Source organism: Lycorma delicatula, chromosome 2 (assembly GCF_047948215.1).
Source record: "Lycorma delicatula isolate Av1 chromosome 2, ASM4794821v1, whole genome shotgun sequence".
NCBI classification, from domain to species: Eukaryota; Metazoa; Arthropoda; class Insecta; order Hemiptera; family Fulgoridae; genus Lycorma; species Lycorma delicatula.
In genome coordinates this window covers 87,167,804-87,195,783 of record NC_134456.1, presented here as the reverse complement: position 1 = coordinate 87,195,783, position 27,980 = coordinate 87,167,804, and the positions used below count along the sequence as shown (strand labels likewise).

Below are 27,980 nucleotides of genomic sequence, written 5' to 3'. Positions count from 1 at the left end.
TACTGATTTAACAATAACCTAACCTACCTTAAAGGGAACTGCTTTCTGAAATCTTACATATTTTGATCTAAGTAAGGAGTGAATTTTATTCCCCTTAGTTGCTAATTTTCTCAATTGTGATTCTAGAATTAAAAACTGACAAAAGTTTTCGTAATTTAAAAATGAATTTTTTTCTTAACTGAAAAACAAAATCAGAAACTATCCTCTATCTTGATTTTTATCAGAAACGTTTGATGAACTAGACTCTAATCAAATTTAAAACCAATATCAGAGTCAAATACATAGAAAACCAGAAAGATATTCCAGTATAGTTATTTCAGGCTTGTAATTTTTACATCATACATATAACTTATAAATAATTTTTTTTTTTAATTTAAAATGAAACATTAAAATTTTTGAGCTTGAAGCACTATGATTCATGTATATTTTAATCTATACTCGAAATAACAGCTGTTAAATGTCAACATACAGCAAAGAAATCAAATAAGTCTTATAATTATTTTTTATAAAGGTAATTAGTTATATTATTTAAAACGTTTTTGTACTTGATCTAACACAATATATTGTACTTCTCCTAGCAGTAAAAATAATTATTAAAAACATATAAGAAAAAATCTTTTCTCTACACTATAGTGATTTTTTTTAACATTAAAACATGTTTCATACTTCTAGATTACATTTTCGTACTATTAACATATTTGAAATTATTATTAAATTAATAGTTTAAAGCTTTACTTAGACTGAATAAACAATACTGCTTAAATCATACTCTCAAAATGCTAATGTAAGCATTGTTATAGAAAATTGATTCGGTTTCACTAAACCAGTCATGAAATGGTACCAAACTTTTGAAAGGATTTTCAGCATGTTGAACTAAAAAATTTAAATTTTCTACTTTAGAAAACATCTTAAAAAACTTTAAATCTTTTGCAGCCTCACTCTCATTATATGAAGTAAATGCTACAACAGTGTTCGCAAATCTACATATAGACTGCATTGAATTTCTCCATGTATCATGCTCTGAAATATTGTAAAATTCATGAAACCCACAATTAAAGGAAATAATAATGTCAGGTTTTTTCAACTCATTAATTATATACTCATGATACAATATACTTTCAACACTAAAATTAATAACTTTGGTATTTTTACAATTACTACATGATAAAAATGGAGGCAGAAAGTTACTGGAACTTTCTGGACCAATAAAGATCAAGTTTAATGATTTTAGTTTTTTGAAATAATGAAAAACACATTCCCATGACCACCATGCTGAATTTTCTAATGTTCCACTGCCAATTAGATGAACCGTAAGCATTTCAGTATTATTTTCATGGCAAATCATACTCTTTTCGATCACAGAAATTAGAGTCAATGGCACAGTTAAGCTATTACTTACAAAATAACCAGCATAAACTTCTTTTTTTGAAGTTTCTGTATTAAATTTAACAAAATTATCAATAAATGATTTCATATTCCGAGGTAAATATTCAAAATCATTGATAGTTACTTTTGTACTAAATCCTGTATGGCAATTAATATCATAATCTAAACCAAACTTCAAATTATTACAAATTAGGGAATGTTTTCGTTTATCTTTTTCTTTATGATCTTCTGAACAATAAGAAACAACACAACAATTTGAACACGTTAACATACGATTGGGACGATGAATATGACATACTTTACAACAAAATGGATTAAGAAATAAACTTCTTTCATTACGTGACAACTTCCTTTTCATAATTTCTTCACAAACATAAATCAAAGAATTCCTAAAAGATGTCCACAAAGAAAAACCTTCATCGACATAATCATCAAACAAACCGACATTACCTGTCCTTTTAATCATTAACTGAACAGTTTTACATAACTGTTTGTGTTCTGGCCAGTGAGACTTCTGGTGTTCTTTACTACAATAAAAAACTAGTTTACAACTAGAACACTTTTGCAATGAACAGTCAGTTAAACGTTTTAGACATACAATACATACAGTAGCAAAACCAGCACACTTAAAATTATCAGAAACTAAAAGAGTTACCTCAAGCATTTTAAACAAATAACTCTAAAACAAAAAAACAATATTAATTGATTAAAATAAATAATGAAGACTACTATTATGTTTCTTGTGTGGTGCTACCAACATCGTTCCTTTAGATACATTGGCTACGATGTGATGCTGCTCTACCACTCTCACCCTTATATCTCTCCAAACAGAGAATTTTTATCATCACTTTTAAGAGATTATTTTTTGAACTGAAGTCAAGAATATTTTCAAATTGTATAATAACAGCCAATATAATGCATTCCTGTAAACAAAGAGATCTCTTAAAATCATAATCAATTATCATCATATTAAATAATCGTATTTTCAATTAAATAAAGCTTAAGAGAAATAACAGTATTTATTTGAACCATGTATTAGCTAGAATACAATGTCCTATTTATAAATATATACAAAGCAATTACAAATTTCTGTTGTGAATGACAAGTATTTCTGTTTTTTATCCAGGATTTGAGTTTGAATCCCAATCAGTCATTTCATTTTTTCATTTTACATATTCTATAAATTGCCCCCATGTATAATCTTTTAATCTCATATGGTGAATATTCATTTACAAAAAAAAAAAAAAATAGTTAAGACATTCTGATAAAGAAGTTTGGATGCTCAAGTGTGAGGGATGAAATCAATAACCATTTTGATGGAACTTGCACTCATATATTGTCATACCATTAATAAAGCTGCAACTCTTCATATTTATTTCTGTTGTTGTGTAACACCTTATGTTGTTAAGGGCAGTAGGCAACTCAACACAAGTACATACAAAACTTAAACTACAACAATTAAATAGAAAAGATAAAAAATAAGAAACATTCAAAATCAAAATCATTTTATGATTGTGCCTCATCATAGGTTGCAGGATCACCAATTGCAGCAGCACAGAACATCAAACCCAGTTCAGCAACAAAAATACATCAGTCATTTTACTGATCTAAGCAGAATTTACTTACATTTAGAAAAAAGGTTACGTGAAAAAGTTATTCAAATAAAACTGGAAAACATGATTATGCTCAAAAACTATTGGTAAACAATCATCATTAGTAGATGCTTAGGAAAAAGTATAAATAAGAAAATAAATAAATTAAAAAAGAAAAATTAATAATAAAAAAAAGAGTATTATTTCTTATATAATCAATCAGTCCTTCAAAAAAACTATAAATAAGTATTATAAGCAATGTTTTAAAAATGAGAGTAAATATACAAACAAATGTTTCATTTTATGCAACCCCATTAGAAACCATAAATTCAGTTTAGAAACATATGAACAGCTAAAAGATTCAGGTGAGATTGGTGGATAGTCTAAATTGCAGCTAACACTTTTTTAACAGTTTAATACTAAGTTAAAAAGTATTAAATTCCATACAAATTAAACTTGGAAATTTATAAGGCTGATAACAAATTTAGAAACTGAATCAGTTATAAACTGTGATAGCAAGTATGACTGTTTTGTACTTAATACAAAATAAACAACACTTGCACCATCAAAATCAAAACTAATTACCATACAATTTTAACTTTTGCTGATAAAAAAAAAATTGCTATACTCATGTGTTAACAGATTACTATTCATAATTTTCTCTTCTAATTTTAAATAAATGATAATTAATGTATTCAAGATTTATACAACATTTTTGTAAAGCAGGATTATAATTTTGGGTCTTTCATAAATTTTCAATTTGTTCTAATTTTTTTTGCAGACTAATAAAACTAGAAAATTTCTAACCTGTTATTCAGCTGGTAAGTATAAAGATGATTACCCACAACTTGTTTAAATACCGAATATAGAATACACCTTCAAGATGGATACCAGGTGGGGAAGAGATTCTTTAATTTTATTAGTAAGGCAATGACAACTTATCAAGGACAGCTGGAAGATCATTATCACTGCCAATACTATTCAATGTAATTAATAATTTCTGAAATTCTATAATGTAGAAGAAATATTAGCAGCAATTAGGTTACCAGATAGAAATTAAAAATTGGGCTGATATTTCATTGTTTCATGACTTTCTAAACATAACATATGGGTGAAGCTAAAATCTAAAATGAGAGCTTCATATTAAATGTCGTACTATGGTATACAGCAACCAAATAAATGAGTTTGCAAAGAATTACCACAGAAGATAAATATTTATAACTTATTAGTCATATGCTGAATATACCTCAAGTAGCAAGAAAGAATAAGGAAAAAGTTTTTCTTTTGTTAGCATTACATAAGAGATTCCTGGGAATGACCAATTCTTGAGAATGAATTCCAATTTTTTTTAAATTTTACTAGTCCTAAATGCAATCACAATATCATAACTAATTTTTTCCTCCATTCCTTTCATTCTGAGCAACTCTTTAATATCTACGTCATTTCTATAACCTATGCTCTCATCTGACCATGCTAATCTATGCTATTATATGAAGTAAAATTATGAAGATTAATTCAGCAGCAAAATCACATTTGCTGCTGAAGCAATAAAGAAAAACATAAGAATATTGGAGAATGCAACCTCATCTAAAATGTCGTTCAGGTTGTTATGAAGAATTTGATAACACATTTAATAATTTAATTTATTAAAATAAATAACTGCTTTTATGAATGTATTTTATATAAATAAAAATAATTGATTTTGACGTAAATATAGCTAGTGTAATTTTTTTGTATTATTAATTTTATTGAAAATACAACTAATTTAATTTTATGGAAAATTAACTTATATTTTTCATGAATTTGTTTGGCATTAAATAACTTACAAGATTTATTAAAAATTTATCAAAAGCATTTATATCTACATTAAAAAAAAACATTTTACTACTCATACTCAAATAAGCAGAACCAAAATCATTCGTGAAATCCCATTATAAAGCAGGTAAAAAATATTACATGACAATCATACACTAAAAACATTTTTGACAGACGGGGGGAAGAGTAGAAAACAACCTACAGAGTACGTTAATTGAAGAACTATAGTTATATTTACAGCACCTTGATTTCGTTTTTAAAAGAATGTTTAATTTATACCACTAAGAAATATATTATAACTAAATTCTTACTTATTTCTAATCAAGTCAATATAACAATACGAACCTAAAAGTTAACACTGCACAATTAGAATAACCTCTCTTCTTCGGAAGTTCGAAAATCAACTATCAGAGGATTGTGACTCTTGTAGTAACCGTTCGACGGTAGAAGTACAGAACAACGGTCGCTGTTGTCATCATCGGAAGCTCACAGATCTTTTAAGACTGACAACCTACCCAAAACACCGTCGCTTACCGACTTACTGTTGTCTACTGGTAGGGTCGTACTGAATTAAAATAGTATTTTACTTTAACTTGATAAACAAGAATATTTTATTTTTTGACAGCAGCAGTTCAGGGCAATTTGAAGTGTGGAGATTCGTTGGGCCCCAGAACCTTACCTGGAGAGGGCTTCGCCTCTGGCAAACGGGAGTAATGATGTGCAACATAAGAATTCAGATGAATCAAATTTACTGATAGGAATTTACAACTCTAGGTAATATGGTGTCGACATACTTCTTGTCTTAACGTTCAGTGCTGATTTCTTTTTTTTATTTATTTAGTCAATGTCAATATTAATTTTATATATAATAAATACTATAATTAAGTTCAAACAAAAAACGGATTTATCTTAAATATAATAATAGATAAAATTTTAATGAAAGATTTCATTTATTAATGATAACGCCAAATCAGGGCATTTTTGCACCAATGGTTTTTTGTCATTGACCATTTTCCAGGTATTGAAATAGTTAATGGTATTTCAGTCACGAATGTAATAAAATAAGACCATATGGAAATTTTTACCATTATGATGAAGTAAATAATTATATTTCAAACTCATCAGCAAAGATGTAGCACTGCTAGTATTATCTTGCTTTCAAGTGTTGTGGGCATTGCATAAGAGACCATATGACAGTGTCCCCTGGGGGCAGGCTTTTTGCATAGTTACCAAGCGGTTCAGGCGATGCCAGCCTGTCCTGACACATGAAGAACTAGGGATGAGATGGTGCTACTTTTTCTGTCTGGTGAGAGGGTGCTTTCAAGCCCTTGTGACTTTGAGAAGAGATGTTTTACATTAGCTTAGGTCACTAAGCTGTCAATAAACCAGGTGAGAAGCAAAGTCCAGATCGAGACGACATACTGGCCTGGATCCTAAAAGGATTGATGAAACAAATTCCTTGGGAGTTGGTTCACCAATGCCTAAAAAACAGGTTCTTCCCGTCTTGCTGGAAGATGGCTCACTTGATCCTTCTATCTAAGCCCAGAAGTGAAGACCAAGCTGATAACTACCATCCTCTATGCTTATTGAATAACACGGGTAAAGCTGTGGAATGTATGCTGGCAAATCGTATCACTGAATAGTGGCAGTGATTTAAATGATAATCAATATGGTTTTTGGAAGGGCTGTTCTACCGCCCAGGCAGTTTTTTTAAGAGTATTGGATTGGGCGGCAGTGGAGAGAATGGGGATGTGGAGGACCAAGCAGATGCCAATGTTGATTTTGGTTGATGTCCATAACACTTTCGGCACTGTATCATGGGACAACTTTATGGAAGCCTTAGAGGTGGAAGGTAAATACCTCCTGAGGCAAGTCGGTGAATATCTGCGAGACATTTTTATTACACGCAGGTTGGAGTTAGTGTTTTTAAATATTTGGTGGGGTCCCACAGGGCTCAATGTTTCCCTCCTCTGGAACATTGTCTTTGATGGTGTTCTGAGCATATGGCTACCTGAACACACAACTGATCGCTTATGCAGACAATATTGCCACTTTGGTTAGTGGTAAAATGGAACTAGAACAGAATCGAGGCCTTAGTATTAATTGATAACTGGATGAAGACACAGGTTAGAAATCGCCCCAGAGAAGTGTGAATACATAACATTAACTGGGAAGAGGAAGATAGGCCGCATTAATCTGATTGGAGATCAACACCTTGAGTCTAAAACTACTGTCCAGTACCTAGGAGTTGTTACTGATAAAGCTGGTTCAGCAAGCACATTTTGGCCAGCTGTAACAAAGCCGAGAACACTCTGGTGGTCTTGAGGGAGATAATGTCATCACAGGTTGCACCTATACTGTTCAATAGAAAACTTATTATTATGACAGCACTGATGTCTGCATTATTATACATAGCCTCAGTCTGGGGAAAGACTTTAAAAACGCAGAGGAATCTTAAAAGGATGCAGAGTGTACATCGTAAGGCATCGTTGGGAGTGATTTCTGCATTTCATACAATATTGTATGAAGTGGCATGTGTACTTGCTACTGAACCTCCTGTCAATCTCTTGGTACAGGAACACACTAATAGATATGATGACATGAGCAAGGTGGTCTTTAACCACTATGAACATCTGGGATGAAAGGTGGAGAGCTAGACTCAAAGCTGAATGGACTAGAAGGATCGTTTCTGATCAAATGGTTTGGTACAACAAAGGATATGATGAGATCAATTTTCACACTGCTCAGATGTTATTTGGACATGGAAATTTTGAGCCTTATTATCATCACGTGGGCAGATGTGACATGCTGGGATGTATGTTTTGCTATGCAAACGACATGGTGAAGCATATGCTATTTTTCTGTCCGAGGTGGCATACACTGCACTCTCGAGCGGCATTGTGGGTTTTAGCCCTGAAAACCTTGTCACCTATATGCTAGCTTCAGAGGATAACTGGCAAGCCATGGATCAGTTCTCAAGAGAGGTCTTATGGACCAAAGACATCATGGGAAGGAACTGTGGTTTTTAGTTAGGGATGGGTGGATAGCCCCAGTTGTGAGGACCAGCATGCTGAGGTGTGCCGGTTTCAATGATCAGCTGGGGACTCCAGGGGAGCTATAGGAATAGGATAAAATAAAGACAGAGTCCCAGCCACCGTGCAGGTTCAGGAACGACATAGTCAGGCCCAGTTCCTCCATGCAGTGGTTAGAGGCAAAAGGCACTAAAACATACAAATCAAGATCCGGTTTCTGTGAAATCCAGGAACAACATAGTTGGGCCTTCTACCCCCTCTTCAGGGATTTGAGAGAGGTGTTAGATCCAACTGGGGGGTGGCTGACCTGCCATGCCGGACTTACTGCTGATACGTAGGGAGGTCCCACTTAGAGTTAAAGGGCACTTCCCTAAGCTGAGCTTTACTTAACTGTATGTCCGGCCCAGGGGAGTAGGGGAAAAAAAAGGGAGAGAGAGGTCATATCAATTATGCATAAGATCTCAACATTTGAAACAATTGGTTTCTTAGCTCTTATTGTTTTTATTACAGCATGCTGTAGAATAATTAGGAAGTGATCTGAATAAAACTGAGTAAGTTTAAGCACAAATGAATATTTCACTATAAATTTGAACACCAATAAAATTTAATTTTTTCTAATAATGAAAAAGATATAACATTAAACTGATGAAATTATGCTGCTGTAGAGAAGTTATATTTCATGGTATATGAAGAAAAAAATTATACATTTGTTGCTTTTGCTCTACTTCTATTATTAAACTGATCTACAAGTAGAAAGCAGAAGTGGGAAATGTACACACAACACTTGCACCACATTACTTCTGACTTCTAATAGTAGAATGTTCATAACATCTATGCCTTCGAGAAGGATACCATATTTGAAAATCTGTTTACCAGAGAAGTAACATACTGTGATCTGATTAACAACTCTTAACCATCTTATCTGTGGTGCCTTACTTATTAATGCTTCCATAACAAATATAAGTAAATTAAATTACTTTACACGTTAAATAAATAAAACAACTACATTTTTAATTGTATTATTTTTAAAATATACTGTTAAAAAAAATGACCAACAGTAAAAATAAAATTTGTTCGTAGTTTTCACCTGTCACATGACTTTATTATATGAAATTGACACTGAAAAGAAAGTAAAATCAAACTGAACACAATGCCAATAAATTTAACAAAAATAACAACCTTTTCCCCTACATGGAGTTTGGTGAGCTTACGTCCCACAAATTACTAAACATAATTAAAAACTTTTATTTATAAATTAAGTATGTTAATCGTATAATCAATCAAGAAATAGAATTGCCACAAACTGACTTACAAGGATAAGTCAATTATTATCCGCAACGTAGTTATAGATTTTATGGCAATACAAACAAAAAACTTATATGTACATCATTTTTCAACATAGTCCCCTTGCATTTCAACGCACTTGGTCCATTGTTGCACAAGCTTCCTGATGCCTTCATAAAAGAAGGTTTTCGGTTGAGCTGCGAGCCAGGAATGTACCGCTTCTTTAACTGTTTCGTCCGAGGTAAATTGATGGCCCCTTAATGTCTCTTTGAGTGGACCAAACAAGTGGTAGTCAGAAGGGGCAAGATCAGAACTATACGGAGGATGAGCCAGTTGAGTTTCTGGAGCGTTTCAGCAGTGTAGGCAGCTATATGTGGACGGGCATTGTCGTGCAACAACACAACACCTTTCGACAGCGGTCCTCGGCGTTTGCTTCGAATTGCAGGCTTCAACTTGGTAGTAAGCATCTCACTGTAATGCGCACTGTTTATTGTCGTGCCCTTTTCCTCATAATGTTCTAGTACTGAGCCTTGTGAGTCCCAAAAAACCGTAAACATCAGTTTTCCTGCGGACGGTTGGGTCTTGAACTTTTTTTGCAGGGCGAATTTAGATGTTTCCATTCCATACTCTGCCATTTACTTTCCGGCTCGTAATGATGGATCCATGTTTCATCACCAGTGATGATTCTGTCTAAGAAGATGTCTTGTTCATTACCGTAGTGATCCAAATGTTTTTGGCAAATGTCCAAGCCTGTTTGTTTATGCAACTGTGTGAGTTGTTTTGAAATCAATCTTGCACAGACTTTATAAAACCCAAGTCTGTTGTGGATGATTTTGTAGGCAGAACCGTAACTAATTTGCAATGTGCCACTTCATCGATAGTTACTCGTCTATCTAAGAAAACCAGGTCACGTGCACGCTCAATGATTTCCTCATTTGTGGTGAAACGGTCATCCGGCTCCTTTGTTGTGTGCAACACTTGTGCGACCATTTTTGAATTTTTCAATCCATTCGTAGACACTTCGTTGCGGCAACACACTGTTCTTGTACTGTACCGAAAGTCTTTGATGAATTTCGGCCCCTGATACACTTTCTGACCACAAAAAAAAAAACGTATCACTGAACGTTGCTCATCTTTGGTGCAAACAGAAAGCAGAGCAGCCATGGTTAACGGCAGGACAGCAATATTGGAACTAACCTAGCAGCATCAAACCTGCACAGACATAACAACTATTAAACCAGCATGTGTCATCTACACAACACGATAATATTACCAACATAAACAAAAATATAACTACACTGCGGATAATAATTGACTTACCCTTGTAATTAAGTAGACAAATAAATTGCTGCAGGAACAAAATTTCACTTAACTGTAAAAAGACTGAGAAATTTGTCACAACTATACAAAATTCAGATAGCTTACAGAATTGAAGTAAACAAACTGTGCATATGAGTGTTCAGGTGGCCGATTCACAAGCATCTCCTGTATATCCTGATGCATATAAAAGAAACTATATAACGTTAATATTTAGTAACCACACGCTATTATATTTTACAAAAATTATAAATATATTTAAAATTTTATTAATAAATAAATTATACAGCGATTAATGTGAGTAATGATTACTGTGTTGTATATAAATATGGCTGCATTGTAAACTGGCACTGATACAAGGGACATGACTCAGCAGAAACATAACTAAATCACTAACACAACAATTGTTTATTCTTCACTCTACAAACTAACTCTAAACAGTATAATTTCCATTAACATGATATAACTGAATATCCTGCAAACTAATGCTAGTACAATATATTAACATTAATTCACACACCTCACCCTACTCACTTCTTTAATTTTTAATTACAGATAAAAAAAGCATGTTATTTACAAATAGTAAATTACTTACCTGTGTATTTATAAAAGGTAATTTTGCAAATATATTCCTTAATGTTTGAGGTAGAGGTTTGTGTGCATAAAGTGCTCCCATTACAAATTTTACTATTAAAGAAAAACTTTACCCAACTTTCTAATAAAAAGTAAAAAAATGTAATTAATAAGAAATTCACATCTCTGGTGGCTGGAATGACATTAAAAAATAATATGACCAATGTTTAAAATTATTAACATAGCCTGATAAACTAGCTTTCTTGAAATTGAAAAATTTACAGATGTACTCAAGTTATCATTGTTTATACAGTTTTTAAGAAAGGTGAATTGCAATTTGGTTTTCAGGAAGTGGTGTGTATGTTGTTAACAATCCCTGAGTATATTCTTTAGATGCTGGCTAACATAGACCAAAAAATTAAAAAATCAATTAAAAAATTATATTGTCTAATAAAAGTTATTAGTCAATGGAATAAAAAAATTCTTTATGCTTTTGTTCTGCCCCAATCAATCAGATGTTATGGCTGTTCATGACACATACCATAACTTACCAAAATGCCTTTTTTTTGTTGTTTTCATGTACAGCTTATTTTCATTAGGAACAGTTATGAAATTATGGGTGTAAGAAATATCTTGACTAAAGATTTTACTTAAATGTTAACTGTTTAAGAATTAAACTAAGAAGGTGCAATATTCTGAAAATGCTTGATCTCACTCAACAAAATATAACTGAAATATGGAATAAAACCTTTATCACAGAAAAGGTTATTTCAATCTATCAACATAACAACATAGTTCAAGCAACTCTCATTTGTGAAATGCAGTATTTATGCACGTATGTATTCCATTCATAAGCAATTCTATTGCATTTTCAGAAAGTTGGTATTTTGAAACAGATTTCAAGATGAAAAACTATGTATTCTATGAAAAGATCATAACACACAACACTAGTGCTCAGAAATTAAAAATTTGTTCAATGGAAAACAGGGAAAGTAAAATGTTGACTTGTTATTTGAACAAGACTAACCATGCATAGTGCTAAAACTTCTACAATAAGCATAAGGATATTTAATTAACAGTACATAACACTATATTTATACAGAAGTTTCTAAAATGAAGCTACTGTGATGTTTTCAATACTGAATACACACACTAGATCACAAAATGTAATAACAAAGCAAACACCAATTAAAATAGCAACCCACAGCTTTATAAAATTAAACTGCAATGACTGCATTAGACAAACTAGACACACATTCAACCACAGATATAAATAACACATACAAGTACTGCACAAAGAATTAGAATAAAACTTTATAAATCATCTCACATAATAAGATATACATCAAATACAATATGCACATTTATGAAAAGGACATTAAATCACATATTGCACAGATTTGTGTACATAACTTAATACGCTAAAAATCGACAAAAACAAACTAATTAGCAAATACAACACAGTTTAAATATACTGTTTAACCAAAAATTATATATTTTTTTAACTATATAAAATGAGCATCCAGTGCAATACAACTGAACAAGGGCAGTGATAATAATCCTGAAACAATCATCTGAATCATCTAAATATATTTTCATATATTTAAAAAGCAAGTGGTAAATATATTATTATTTTAGAGAATAAATTTTTAAAACACTGCAATACAAATGAAATACTTTAATCAGCAAAAAAATAATATAAAAGAGACATAAAAAAATATTTTTTAAGATACAAATTACACTTTTTCAAATATTAAATATTTTACCAACTTTTTTATAATTACAATAAAAATATAATGGTAACAGAAATATAATACTTATACAAAATTAATATAATATAGAGATTTTCTGAAAAAAAGGTTTACAAAAACTCTTCAACACAAATACAATAATATAATCAGAAAAAATTTAGCACAATGGATTACATTTAAGCAAAATAAACATTTTCAAATATTAAAACCACATTAAAAGTATACTCAGCTAAAGTAAAAATTAAAAATCTGTTAACATAAAATTATTTAATAGTACGTTCTTTATTTGATAACAAAGATTCACATTAAGCTGGAAAAAACAATATCACAGTAATACACAAAATCTATATACAATATACAGACAGCAGTTAAAATTTCAACAGAAATTATTTTAACTCTCAAGCTGAAGTAGCATAATTTTTTTGTTGAAAATGGTGACTATACTTTCTTTTCGGGGAAAAAAGATATATGAAACTGTTCTTAAAATTTCTAAAACACAAATTTTTTAAGAATCTCTGAACTAAGTTATGGAACATAGATTCCATTACCAGAAAAACCAACATATTATTTATAAATTTTCCTCTGCAATGCCTAAAGTTTTACTACAAATAAATCAGACTTTTAAAAATAATGTAGTAAAGAATAAGATTTAATACAGTATAAAAACCCAATTTTTTCATTAAGCAGATTGAAGGATCAGTCTTTGAACTAGTAAAAAAAACTTCTATAAGTAAAAATCAGTCTTTGAAAGAAATGATTTCAGACTGATTTTTGTTTTGTGATACATATTGTAAATATAATGCGTTTGCAAATAATTGCCTGTTTTATAAACATATATAAATAAAATCATATGATTTGTGACATCAAATTTACACATGAATATCTCACTCACTGTATTTCTGTGTAAACAGTGACATTGTATTTAAAATGAAATAATATTATAGAATACAAAAGATAATATGCAGTAAATTATTTTTCTCTTAATACATCACAAAAAATATAATAAAAAATTCATTATGATCATGATTTTATAATAGTTATAAAATTGTTGCTATAACTTTCAAAATACTTCTCATTTAACCAATCATGTGAAGGTAATAAAGATCCAAATTGATTTTTTTTACACTCTACCACAAATTCTAAATTTTGATTTTTTTCAACGTATCCCCTAAAAACTTCCAAGTCCTGTTTTGCTTCCTCTTCTCCATATGAAGTAAATGTAAAATAAGCACCAGTAAAACTACATAATGATGGCACTGAATCTTTCCAAGTATCATTTTGTAATACGCATTTGTATTCATAAAATCCACAATGAAAAGCAAAGATGAAGTCAGGTGTATCTCTGTTTTTAGAAACATAATCACGATATGTCAAATTTTCAAAACTAAAATCAATATTTTTTGTTCTTTTGCAATCATTACATCCTAATGTTGGAGTTAAAAAGGAGAAATCTTGAGGAAAACGATCAGGACATATAAAAACCAACTTTAATGATTTTAGAGTTTTAAAGTAATGAAAAATATATTCCCAACTCATCCATGCACTTCCTTCAAAAGGACCACTGCCAACAATGTGTAGTATAAGTTTTTCTTTCATCTTTTTGTTCTGATCAATACATTTTTCAATCACGTAAATGATAGTCAAAGGCACAGAAAGTATATTGCTTAAATACCAGCCAACATGCTTTTCCCTTCCAGAAGGAATAGTAACCACCTTTGTACAATCAATAAATGACTGCATACTGGATGGGAGTCTTTTAATACTAGGTAAAACAGCATTTATAATAAAGCCTTCAGAACAATCACGTTCATAATCCAAACACAATTTAAAACGATCACATATCAGAGAATGAACGGATCTATCGCTTTCCTTATGCGCTTCAGAACAATAACAAACTGTGTTACAATTAGAACAAATGATCATACTGTTATGCTTATAAATATGACAAACTTGACAAATAAATGGTTTATAAAATAAAAAACATTCCGACTGAGTGGTTCTTCTTTTCAAAATTACTTCGCACAAATTTACCATTACTTGTTTATAATTATAAATACCAACATCTGCTGGAACTTCATTAAATAAATGATTACCATCTTTTTTCTCAATTATTAACTTAACAGCTCTACATAACTCTTTATGTTTTGGCCAGTGTAACTTTTGATGTTCTTTACTACAATAAAATAACAATTTGCAACCAGAACACTTCTGTAGTGATGAATTATATTTTAGACATACAAAACAAACTAATGCTCCAGACAAACAAGGTACCCCAGTAACTGGTATACACAATGTAAACATGATTACAAAGGTGTAAAAGACAATAAAATAATAATTAAAAATTTTTACTAAGTAAATTTAAAATAAATGAGAGAAATAAATCTAATAAAAATTATAACTATAAAAAATAAACTATAGTTTCCAGTCAAACACAGTATTGGCAAATTATCATCACAATCTGTAAAAAAAAATATAACAATATAAACAGAAATTATAAATGAACAATCAAAGTCTATTCTAATAATTACAGCACTTTAAATATCTTATACCAATTAATACCTAATGAAATTGTACATAATTTGAAATAATTTATCTGGAAACTTACATCATAATATGAATGATACAACTTAATGGCTAAGTTTAGCTTGTTCTGAAAACTACACATAAAAAAAATGTTAATATCAAATTATACCCTTAAAATCATAAATATTATTTAAGGAAAGAAAATTTCTGCAATCATTCCTTATTTTTTTATCATTAACACTAACTATTATGGTTTTTCAGATTGTTAAATCATTTTATAGTGTAATAAAATAGATTGCAGCTGCAAACAAATTTTCACCTACACAAAGTCAGGCAGGACTTGAGGCAATTAGTTCACACTGTTTTCATTCTGAATTTGTGTAGAAGGTCTAACACAGACTTTATACAAGGCAGAATGAAACTAGATACTAAGACGCCACGGTATATAAGATTATGCAAGAATAAATAAATGCTCTCTCAAACAAAACAGCTTTTTCACTTAAAGGACCTAACCCTGCATGAAATGCAAATAAAACAGCAGGTAGAATTGTGTTTTTTAAGCTAAACAACAATGAGTACACTTATAGTTCAGAAAAATGCAATTTACAGGAAATGAATAAAAATGAAAACGGTTTAAAAAAAAAAAAAAAAAAATAGTGGCTATGCAAGTGTATAACCACCGTTCAGAAACATATTAAGTATAATAATGTAATATCTTGCATATGAAGTAATGTGGATTTTAGCTTAACACATAAAGGTAAGCTATGATTTATTCTCCTAAAATTTTAGAGTTTGTAAATCATACATTAATGTTCTGGTATACACAGAAAGGTAGGCTTGCTACACTCCATTTTTTTATTTTCTAGACTGCCAGCTGGGCTATTTTTTCCTTTTCCATCTATGTTCTGGACTGAATAATGAAACCACTCCACTGTGCTATACAGTTTATAAACTTAAAGCTTAATAGTTTTTTCATAACTATGATTAAAACTCAAGTGCGGTCTTATTTTATCCCTATATCCTTTAATTCACCAACACAATACTCAAAACTGACTACCAAAAAACTGAAGAAAAGTATCCTTTTTTGACTAATTCCTTATCTAATAAAACATTTTTATGGAAGTGCAGAAAATCTGCCTTTACCTTCATATACTACTAGCTTCATCCAATGTATTGTTTTTCATTCAACAATTCTGAAGTTATTGGCTGCTTTACAAATAGCTGATTCGGTCATGAATGATTGTTTAAATTAAAAAGAAAAAAGCATATTCATGTTAAGCTAAATAAGAAAATAGGTACAGTAGTTTAAAGTACCCATTAATTTATTTGGGATAAGTTCTTGAAAACCCACCAGGTTGGTCTAACAGTGAACGCGTCTTCCCTAATCAGCTGATTTAGAAGACAAAAGTTCCAGCATTCAAGTCCTAGTAAAGGCAATTACTATTATACAGATTTTGTTGGGTAAAGTTAACAAAAAACACAGCTTGTATTTGCCAAAAGAAATTGGACTTTAATGAGAAAGAACAAATGAACTTATGTTAAAAATCATAACCTTAAAACTAAAAAGAAAATTATGAAAATAACATAATTTGATGATACATAAGAATATCAACTAAAATCAGCATCTGAACAATGATGTTAAATGAAAAAATACATGAATATACACTTTTAAATACACATTTTTAACAAAGTCTGCAAACAAGAGAACATGAAACACCTTAATTTTAATTGTAAATTTAGAAAAACATAATATCAATAGAAAAATGTAACTGGAAAACAGTTGTACTACTGACATATACTATAATATGACAAATAGCAATGAACGGATGTCATTAACTTAGATAATTAAATTACAATAGTTTCAATATAAAAAGAGTTATATTGAGTTATTACGTGCTCAATTAATTACAATATAATCTCATTGAAATTAATTGAGCACGTAAAATAGGTTGCAGCTGAAACGATGACACAACTTTATGTAAGTCACCTGTTGTGACTGTACGGTGAGTAAATGGGTGTTAAACTAAACATGAAATTGAAACTTGAAAGGCATAGGTATGATGAACTGAATGTTCCACAAATTTTAATGATAACATAACTGTTTAACGTAATAAGTAATGGAAAACTGAACTTGCCTGTAGCACACAAATATTTGTAAGAGACGAACTCGTGAATGAAGGTAAAACGAATACATACAGTAAATTCCTGGGCATAGTCTGCCGTGGTGTATCCGGAATACAGGCGTGAGAATGTGGCTTCGAGGTTGAGCAAGACTGGGTGTCTGAAATGTGTAGCAACGAGTTTGAAGAAATTCTGCTTCGCTGAAATTGTAATAAGAAGAAAATTTGTCGTCGACAGAATTGAAACACTTTCCACAGAGAAGTAATGCAGAACCTGAAGAATAACTTAACGAAGAAACGAGGCTGGACGAACATAGAAAACTGTGAAATCATGAAATACTGACGAGTAGAACTAGAAAATATTTTAGACACAGGAATACCGCACCGTGTATGCGAGTATGAAGGTGATGAAGATATTAGCACAAATCTAGAGAGCGAAACGTAAAAGCCGTTTTTACATTGTGAAAGTCTGGTCAACTCTGCCGAAAAGATGGCGCGAACGAAAAGAAGGGGAATTCGAGCCTAGGCAGATCTAAGAGAGTGTGTGTTGGCAACAGGAGATGTGTGCAAGTATTAGTATGTGAACGAAGCAAAAGGGAGTGTATGAGAGCAGCAATAAATTTGCGAGAAATGAGAACACGCGGTCACTAGAATGACAGAAATTGCCGTCTGGTTGACGCCAGGGCTCGAATAAAACGAACAAATATAAACAAACAGATACAAATAAGAGAAGCCCAAAACGAAACATAGTAATAAATATATCAAGCCTGTGATAACAACATGACCCAACCCTAGCTTTGAATTCATTGGAAATAACGAAACTTTACGCATGGCGTAAACAGATTTGAATACTAAATCCTGGATACCAGTGTTCTTTGGTGGTTGGGTTTCAATTAACCACACATCTCAGGAATGGTCAAACTGAGACTACATACAAGCCTACACTTCATTTACACTTATATGAAGCAATACATGCTTGCTCTGAAGCAATACATGAACAGTAATTCCTGGAGGCTGAACAGGAAAAATAAAAGAAAAGAAGAGATAAGTTTTGAACAAAAAAAATGTCTTAAAATAACTGCACAAGGAGATTTACTGCAATAATTACTAATGACAGAGTAGGAACATTATAAATATACAACAGAGACTAGGCAGACTGTTCACAACTGATCACAAGACAATACATTGGCTAACAATTCTTTCTTAACATACTGAAAAAACAAAATATTTTGTTTATTAACATATTTCTCAAACACATAATAATTGTTATTTATCATTATTTTATATGTACATTATCTTATACCATGTGATTCAAAACGAACTTAACAACTTTAAAAGCATATAAAGATTTATTTAGATAACTTAGAAATTCAGCTGAGGTCTCATTTCATAGCAAAACACACAAAGTTTTGACCCAAGAAGTTCATTAGTAACAAATTCAGCTACAGCACAGTTAAAAATGGATAGATAAATTTGTTGGTACAGAACATGCTTGCTGTGCATTTTGGTTTAACAATTTACAGTCAGCAACTGCAGTTAAACATATTTTCATAGAGAGTACGATAGGGAGCCTCTTGGTAGGCATACAATTTACTCTTGACACCAAGCCTTCATTGGGATAGGTTGTTCTGTTAAAACATACACAATCACCAGGACACCCATGCATCCCTGAAGCTGCTGTGGAATAACTTGGAGAAAGCTTTGAGTGCAATCTGAAGAATGACCTGTGTCTCATGAGATTGGCATTCCATAAATGATGTTTTGGTGTGAAGTACAGAAATGATTGCACTTGAAGCTGCACAAACTAATCACAGTTCAACACACTACAAATTACTATACATTTTTAGTGATGAGTCAAAGTTTCACGTCAGTAGCAAGGTGAATACCCATATCGACCGTATGAGGAAAACCCTCATGAAACTTTGTAGCACATTCAAGATATCTAAAAAGTCAACGTTTTTTTGTGCCTTAAGAAAACAAAGACTGTATGGACCATTCTTCTTCCAGGAGGTAACTGTAAATAGTATTTTGTATTTGGATATGTTTCAAGATTTTCTAATTCGTCAGTTAAACGTTTTTTACCAAGATGGATGTCATTACTATCAGCAAGATGGGGTACCACCTCACAACCGCCTAGAAGTCTGAGATTTTCTTGATAATTGATTCCTAGGTCAGTGGATTGGTTGTGAATGTCCAATCGCATAGCTACGTCGCTCCTCAGATTTGACCCTGCTAAATGTTTTCTTGTGGGGTTTCATTAAAGACTGGGTTTATGTACCACCTTTGCCTGCTGATCTTGTAGAGTGAAGACTTCAAATTAACACTAGGTTTACGATCGACTTACTGATTACAGTCTGGAATGAAATCGACTTCAGGTGGAATGTATATCGCAACAAATGGAAGCCATATAGAAGCATAGAGAATGTTGGGAACTTGGTATTTTTCTATGAAATGAGACCTCAACTGAATTTAAAAGTTATCTCAATAAATCCTTATATGCTTTTAAAGTTAAGAAGTCTTTTTGAAACACCCATTACAAGAAATAAAAATTGATGTATTTATTTTGTTTGAATTTTTTAAAATACCATTCCTGATCAATATATCTATTACTTTAAAAATAGTTAAAACTGGAATACCAATGACCAGTTGAAAAGTGCAGAAATTTCACAAGGATGAACAGATTCCTCTCTTCAAACTAAAATTAAATACCTACTACACTCGGACAAAAAATTAAAGGGGCAGCTATATTTTATGATAAAAAATTATTGTATTCAAACTACTTTAACTCTGCAATCAAGAGGCTTAGAGAGACAAATAAAAAAAAACTAAAGCTTGAATATTCTACTCTTTCAAAAATCAGATTTCAACAATCATTCTTTCAAACAGATTTCAAAAATCATTAAATTAAAAAAAATAAGCAATTATAAAAGTGATTGTAGAATAAGTTATGACCACCTTAAATCTTGTACTATTTTTGTGAGACAACTCATAAAGGATGTACCATGACATCTACATGCTACACCTTGAACACTTATTTGGATTCATAGTGCTAGATTGTTGAACACAATTATAATAGTGAAGTTTTATTTTCTACTTATTTTACATTTAAGTATTAGTTTATTTTGGATTGTCTAATCATTTAAGTAATGTTTTTATATTATAACAAAACCATTAAACCATTCACCAGGAATGGTGAATTGTTACCACTATGTGAATGCCAAATCGCTGTCTCCATGTTCCTTCCAGTACAGATCAATCACATGTTTATTTCTAACTGAACAGACAGTAGTTCTGTCTGAACTACTAGGGTTTAACCTTTACATTGATCTCTCTTCGTAGAATGCAAGATTTCTTTTATTAATTTTTTTATGGTTCTTAAATACCTCATCGAGTTGGATTCATCATGGAATCTAAGTTTAAATTTGAACATGCATCTCTAAAAGTTATAGATAAAAGTTAAATACACAGTTAAAATTAGTTCTAGATACCTAATGAGATGTATAAAAAGGGTAATTTAATTAGTGTTTTTATTAATTGCATTATATAATTTTTGATATGTAAATGCGTGATCACTAATACATATATTTGAAATAAATATTAAAGTAATTTCAAAATGTTATTGAAAAAATTTATAGACATGATTAAAAACAATGCTAATAGAAACATTAAAAAGTTTCTATACTCTGCATATTTAAATAATAAAAATACATTTAATAAAATGAAGTTAACTCATACAGAAAAACATTCAATGTGTGTGTGTGTTCATTAAATTATATGAATTTAATAAACTAATACAATGAATTTGCAAACAATATTTAATCACACAATGCATGCTGTTAAACTTTGACGTTCTCGAATGTGCTATTACGCTACGTAGTGGTATATACTATGCTGTATTTGTAAACAAAGTGGGCGATAACGCCCCTTGTGGACAATGGAGGCCTTCTGGAGGGGGGGGGGAGTTGGATGGGGGCATTCAGGCACAATCTAGAAAGGCGATGGCTGAGTAAAAAAAAATTAAAGGGACAGCTATATTTTATGATAAAAAATTATTGCATCAAATTACTTTAACTCTGCAATCAAGAGGCTTAGAGAGATGAATACAAAAAGAAACTAAAGTTTGAGTACTCTACTTTTTGAGAATATACCTCAGATTTCAAAAATCATCAAAAAAAAATCAGTGAGAAGTTTTAAAATTTTGAAAGTTTTTCTTCATCTTTGATCAAGCACATGAGGAGAAACAACATTTTTCTCAGTAAGTTGTATTAAAATAGTTTTAAAGCTTAAAACTTTAGCTTTAATTTCTTTTTTTGTATGTCGCTACAATTTTTCTGAACCGAAATATTCCACTTTAAAGAGAAAAGGAATTGCAATCGTTGTTTTTAAGAGCGCATCTTAAAAACAGGAACTGCAATTATTATTTTTAACAGATGGTAGGTTTAAAATTTTTGGGGGCACTAGAAAATTTTTAATTCTCAATGTGGGCAGTGGGTGGAAAAGTCCGAGAATCAATGCTGTAGTTGCAACAGCTTCATGGAGTATTTGAAATGTAATTTTGTGAGTACAATGTGAAATTTTTTTTTACAAAAGCTGTAACAGTTTCATAATCACTGAATTTTGAATACAGTTTGATATTCACTGCAGTGAAAATGCTCAGTTAAATCTGTACTCACAAAAATTAGATTCAAAATTTGAAGCTACTGGTAATACATTAAAAAATTTAAGTTGAACAGAAAACGTTTGTATATGCAACAGTGAAGCAGCAATGACCAAAGTCTAAGCCATTCTCATACCATCACTATGTGTCCCTTGGGCTTTAAGCCAATGACTGTAGATATAAAAATAAAAATCTACAGTAAATAATATATTACTTAGATATATTAGAAAATAATTCAAAAACTAGACAATAATGAAAAGAGAGTTAAGTTTTCCGGTTGGCTAATGAAAAACAAAAAAGATAAAAAATCTTTTTATTGGCAATTAAGCTAATGTTCACTACAAGGTTATGTTAATAAAATGTCTGTTATGATTTCCCAAAAAAGACACAACTAATGAGAAAAAAATTTGATAATCATAAAGTTACTAGGGTAAATGATCTTTTCTGGAATTATTTGACCATCATATTGTTCTTGGAGATGGTGGAGAAAAAACTGTGATTTCCACTACAGCTGTTCTAGCTTACTCATAAGTTAAAATATCTTTTCACATCTTTAACTTGTTGCTCATCCAATAAATAAGGAGATATTTTTCTATCAAGATGGAAAAACAAATCACATTACATGAGTTATCAAGACAGTTTTTTCCTGTTTAGTCTCTGGGAATCACCATCAGGTATTACTTCAGAGGATGATATCTGTTAGTGTAAGTGAAGTATAGTCTTGTACAGTCTCAGGTCGACCATTACTGAGATGTGTGGTTAATTGAAACCCAACCATCAAAAAACACCAGTATCCGCGATCTAGAATTCAAATCCGTATAAGTTAACTTCCTTTACTAAAAAATGAATGTTGGAACCCTTGACTTCAAAATCAGCTGATTTGTGAAGACGTGTTCACCACTAGACCAGCCCAGTGGGTTTCAAGACAGTTCTATATAATTTTTTCCTAACCATGTTATCTTCTCTTATGGGAATCTCATGTGGCGGCCAGCCAGTCACTTGACCAGGCTTCTCCTTCTCTTGGGTGAAGATTTGAAAAGTCTGTAATGATAAATATGTAATAATGAAACTTAAGTAATTATCACCAGATTAGGTTCAGTAATTGTTACTGCAACAACACTGGAAAAACTAACAGATAAAGCTTACAGCAATGGGTACTCTGGTAATTCTGAGCAATTATTCCCCCAACCTCAATTTTTTCCATATTGCAATATGTTATATTAGAGGTCAGCATGAAAAGAATTTGCCGGAACATTCATAGATAACATGAATGGGCAGTTGAAGATAACGAAAAGGGCAATTGTTCAGAATTACCTCCTAAATCTATTCTACTAAAAATCCTCTGTTAATTCTGAGCAATTAATCAGATTCTGTAGTGATACAAACCTAACCTAATCCTTCTTTCTTTTTCAGTTTAACCTTTGGAACCACCTTAAGGTATTACTTCAGAGGATGATGTATATGAATTACAGAAAATATGCAATGTCTGACCTAGTATTGTCACCTTTTTTTTCTTTCTTTTTCCTGTTTAGCCTCCGGGAATTACCGTTCAGATATTACTTTAGAGGATGATATGTATGAGTGTAAATGAGGTGTAGTCTTGTACATTCTCAGTTCAACCATTCCTGAGATATGTGGTTAATATCTCAGGAAAATGTTTATTTCCTGATAAGTGTGTACAAGACTACACTTCATTTACATTCATACACATCATCATTCCTGAGAATGTAACCTAACATAATCTATCAGACTTAAGACTTAACTTTTATCTTCTTCCTGTTTCTGTCGGTTTTCCTACCCAATTGTAACATCGAAAGCCACATTTATTTTTGTCCAGTCATTGAGTGCCCACAAACTGGACAAGTTTTAGAACACGGCAACACATTGTGATCGAACAAAAACTTTTCAAATTTCTGGCCTTCAGACAAAATAATGAAACTAGTAATACCGTACTCACAACCAGCACAACAAAAGGATTCACATCCGAACATGAATACACAGACTGATTACAGCGTCTCTCGTTATCTCATAACCGAACATGGACATTGCCTGTTTCATTATTTTCAACTGCTCATTCACATTATCTATGAATGTTCTGGCAAATTTTTTCTCTTCATGTTCACATCTAACATTACATATTGCAATATGGGAAAAATTAAGGTTGGGGAAACAATTGATCAGAATCACCAATAGTACTCTTATTCGATGAATAACAATGAAGAATGAATATACTTATGCGCAATTTTTCTTCAAGGTCCTGTTTGATTATGATTTCATTTTCGTTTCTGTACAATATAGCACAAACTACATTATTGAACTGCATTCTTTTTATAATATGTTCTATTTCAACTTTTTTTTACATCCATTATTTGGGCATATTTCTATGACTGCACCAAAATCTGATATCTTTTTATGTTTTACCCCATAACTTCTACTTCTCCAAATATACTTGAAGTAAAGTTTCAAATCAGATATATGAGTTTTCAATTATTCAATGTAAAAAAAACTTTTGGAATATCAATTCTTCTTCAGAAGGCTCAGGTTTTTCTGCATATCCTCCATGGCTAAGACATCAAATACAAATATAATTCTGATTAAGTAAAGGACAATTTCTGTTTTTCTGCAGTCCTCATTTTCAACAGCTTAATTTTTTACAATGTGTAATATGGGAATTCTAAAATAAATAATACCTTTTAATAATAACTAATCAAGAAATCTCTTTTTGAAAGAAAAATCTTAATTGAAAAATACTTAAAATTATTACTCTATGAAAAAAATGAAATCACCACCTCAAGAAAATAAATAATAAAACTTTCCTCAGTTTTGGAGGCAGTCTAATGGAATAAGGTGTAGAGATGTTTTTATGTATTAAGTTTTTTCTATGTTTAAAAGTTAAATAAATGATAATTCTTTTGACTGCCTGATTCACTGAGGTGCCCAGTATGATTTATTAATAAAACTTTTACAAAATCAATTACTTCTGAGATTTTATAAAATAATTAAAAATAGGCCATTTTAATTATATTTTTAAATAAGAAATACTCAGAAGTCAAAATAATTTTTGAGTGGTTTTTATTTATGTTTTTATATTTATTTATATTTTGTTTACCTTCATATATTATAGATCTACTGGTGTTGTTTTTTACTAAACTATTCTGTACATTTTTAATCCATTTAGCTTTTCCTTACAAAAGGGTAGCCATAAAAAAACTAAATTTTATTTAAAAAACATTACTTGAAAAATTATACATTGGTCTGATTTACTCCTTCAAAAGAAAAAAAAACTTACTGCCAATGTAAAAATATTTAGCAGTATTTTTCCTCTGGTGGTAAGTTTCCTGGTAATCTGTGTGTAATAAGGTAAACATCCCATGGCAAATTTTCTTTACCTTACTTAAAAACAATCAATATCCATCAGTATTGATTTTAGTTTTGTAAAAGGGAGAAAAGTCAACAGGCCCAATTTTTTAGAGGTTAAGGAACAGCACCTATGGAACATTTTGCCAAAGGTTCATTGCTAGGCAACACACAAGCAGGTGAAGTATCAGTGAATTGCTGTCCAATGTCTCCGATTGCTTCTTTCTCATTCCCTCTCTCAAACTCTGTGTTAGTGTTAAATAAAATCCCTTTTGTCTGTAGATATTGTAGGTTAAATTCTTGATGAGCAGCAGGAATATGAAGACAACCAACATGATCTTGATTTTGGAGCAATTCATTAATCTCCAGATCTTATAGTTCACATTTTTTTCTGCCTCTTTTGAAATAATTAAACCTTGCATATGCATCATACACCACTAATCCATTATAAATTTTATTTGCAATACACTGAATACGTTTCTCATATAATTGTTCAGTGATTTTTACCTCAATGGTTACTTACAATTGTCACAAACCTTGCTTTGTTTTAATTCTTGAATATAAAAATACTATTTATGTAACATAAATACGACAAATAACCAAGAAATTATTTTCTAACAAAATCTCATTATATAGGTATTTAGATGGTTTTCTAAAACAATGAAATTGCTGTTTTTGTATCTTAAATATTTAAAGATGTAGTGTTTAATTATTAAAGTTACATTTGGTTGAACAATACTCAACATTTCATATAAGGGTGTCCTAGATACATAACATTAATGGTAAAAAAATGAAACCCTACAAACAGATTGCATAAGCATTATAAGTAATAAACATTCTGCAGTGCTGCCATTCAGCAGTGTCGCCAAAAACACACAGAAGCCTATTACGGGCAAACAAAAAAAACACGTTGAGAATATTTTTATATATGGTAACAAGTACTGCTTCAAGCAGCAGTTGCATTCAATCTCATCAAATGTGGTTTTCTTCAAAAAAAAAAAAAAGCTGACAATAAAGTTGTAATACTTTCCTGGCATTAGTTATATTTAATCTTATAAGTAAAAAAAAATGTAACATGAAAATAGTCCAAAAAATTTAAAAAAATCTATATTTCTAAACTTTGATTGGATACCACTATACCCCCAAACTTATTTTTTGTTACTTGCAACACAACTACCACATGTAGGAGGATAAAAAGAACGCTTTTTTCGATTTTTGGTAGAATATTTTTAAAAAAATTGGTTCGATATGGATACACAGTTTAACATAAAGTGGGATTATGTTTGCAAAATTTTGAGAAATTACCCCCTAATTAACTACCTACCCCACCATCAGGAAATAATAACTCCAAAACTTTACCAACTGATTGTCCTTTATACACCAGTCACTGTACAAGATTCCATCAAAATCTGTTAATTCGGCAACTTATTCTCTCTTTTTTTTCCTGTTTAGCCACCGGTAACTACCGTTTAGATAATTCTTCAGAGGATGATATGTATGAGTGTAAATGAAGTGTTGTAGTCTTGTACATTCTCAATTCGACCATTCCTGAGATGTGTGGTTAATTGAAACCCAACCACCAAAGGAACACCGGTATCCATGATCTAGTATTCAAATCCGTGTAAAAATAACTGGCTTTACTAGTACCTGAACGCTGTAACTCTCGACTTTCCAAATCAGCTGATTTGGGAAGACGCGTTAACCACTAGACCAACCCGGTGGGTCAGCAACTTATTCAGTAAGCGTTCAACACAAGCCACACACGTATTTTTGTTTTGGGAGTCCCTGGGGTCATTAAATGTTGCGAAATGCAAATATACCCAATATTCCATTTAGGACTGATTAACATACTTTCCTTCTTGCAGCATAGCTCTAGAGCTGATTCCAGAGAAGTAAATATATCATAGTAATTTAATTTTAATATTAACTATTATTACGTAGTTAATTAAAAATGCAATCAAAAAATTAATACAATTGTTAATACCTGTTATATTACATTACCACTAATGCTTAAATTCTTAAGTTAGGTATAATTAAAATAATTTAAACTAAGTTTTTAAATAGGTGACGTTATGCAGCACGTTAACTTCAAGTTCAATGTTAATAAATTTACAAGTGTTACGGCAGTACGGAAGAATAAGTTATGCATATTTGAATCTTACCCAGAAATACTCGACAATAATTTTTTTCAATGGAACTCATGTAACGTGGTTATTAATGGCTTACCACTTACACTTTTTGTTTAAACAGCGCATTAACTTACAATTCCATTAGCCTTCTAACAATCACTTTAAACGGCCTACTCTAACCTAATTCTGATAAGTAACGCGCAATACAAGCGGCAAGGCGTAGTGATTCATCATGACGTCACACCAATATAACTGACTAGGTCAATATAGAATGGAACCAACCCCAAGCGGCCACAGCGATAGTCTTCGTTCTTGATAGCATATTCACGGTTAAGTTGCTCTTTGAACTTCACCTTACCGATGCAAATTTGTGATTACAATAATTTTTTATCTTAATGGTGTTTTCAAATGATCATAACTTTTACAAAACTACGTGGTGTAGTG

General features: G+C 31.2%; 2 protein-coding genes across 3 annotated transcripts; both read right to left on the bottom strand.

Annotated features, from left to right (window-relative positions):
• Positions 1 to 674: 674 nt before the first annotated feature.
• On the bottom strand, positions 675 to 5,196 carry LOC142318984 (uncharacterized). The gene is made up of 2 exons (XM_075355729.1): positions 5,139 to 5,196; positions 675 to 2,309 (listed from the first exon to the last, which is right to left on the bottom strand). Exon 2 carries the CDS (start codon positions 2,048 to 2,050, stop codon positions 764 to 766), a length of 1,287 nt encoding a protein of 428 aa, XP_075211844.1. The 5' UTR covers positions 2,051 to 2,309; positions 5,139 to 5,196; the 3' UTR covers positions 675 to 763.
• A 7,466-nt stretch (positions 5,197 to 12,662) lies between these two features.
• LOC142318983 (uncharacterized) lies at positions 12,663 to 27,755 on the bottom strand. Of its 2 annotated transcripts, XM_075355727.1 has the most exons (3): positions 27,570 to 27,755; positions 23,002 to 23,091; positions 12,663 to 15,208 (listed from the first exon to the last, which is right to left on the bottom strand). In XM_075355727.1, exon 3 carries the CDS (start codon positions 15,049 to 15,051, stop codon positions 13,771 to 13,773), a length of 1,281 nt encoding a protein of 426 aa, XP_075211842.1. In that variant the 5' UTR covers positions 15,052 to 15,208; positions 23,002 to 23,091; positions 27,570 to 27,755; the 3' UTR covers positions 12,663 to 13,770. The 2 variants fall into 2 exon arrangements, with proteins under 2 accessions (XP_075211842.1, XP_075211841.1); XM_075355726.1 differs by lacking the exon at positions 23,002 to 23,091.
• Positions 27,756 to 27,980: the final 225 nt, after the last annotated feature.

What these genes read in the sequence shown, in the direction of transcription:
- LOC142318983 (XM_075355727.1), bottom strand. Translation starts at nt 15,051, where the DNA reads ATGTTTACATTGTGTATACCAGTTACTGGGGTACCTTGTTTGTCTGGA.
- LOC142318984 (XM_075355729.1), bottom strand. Translation starts at nt 2,050, where the DNA reads ATGCTTGAGGTAACTCTTTTAGTTTCTGATAATTTTAAGTGTGCTGGT.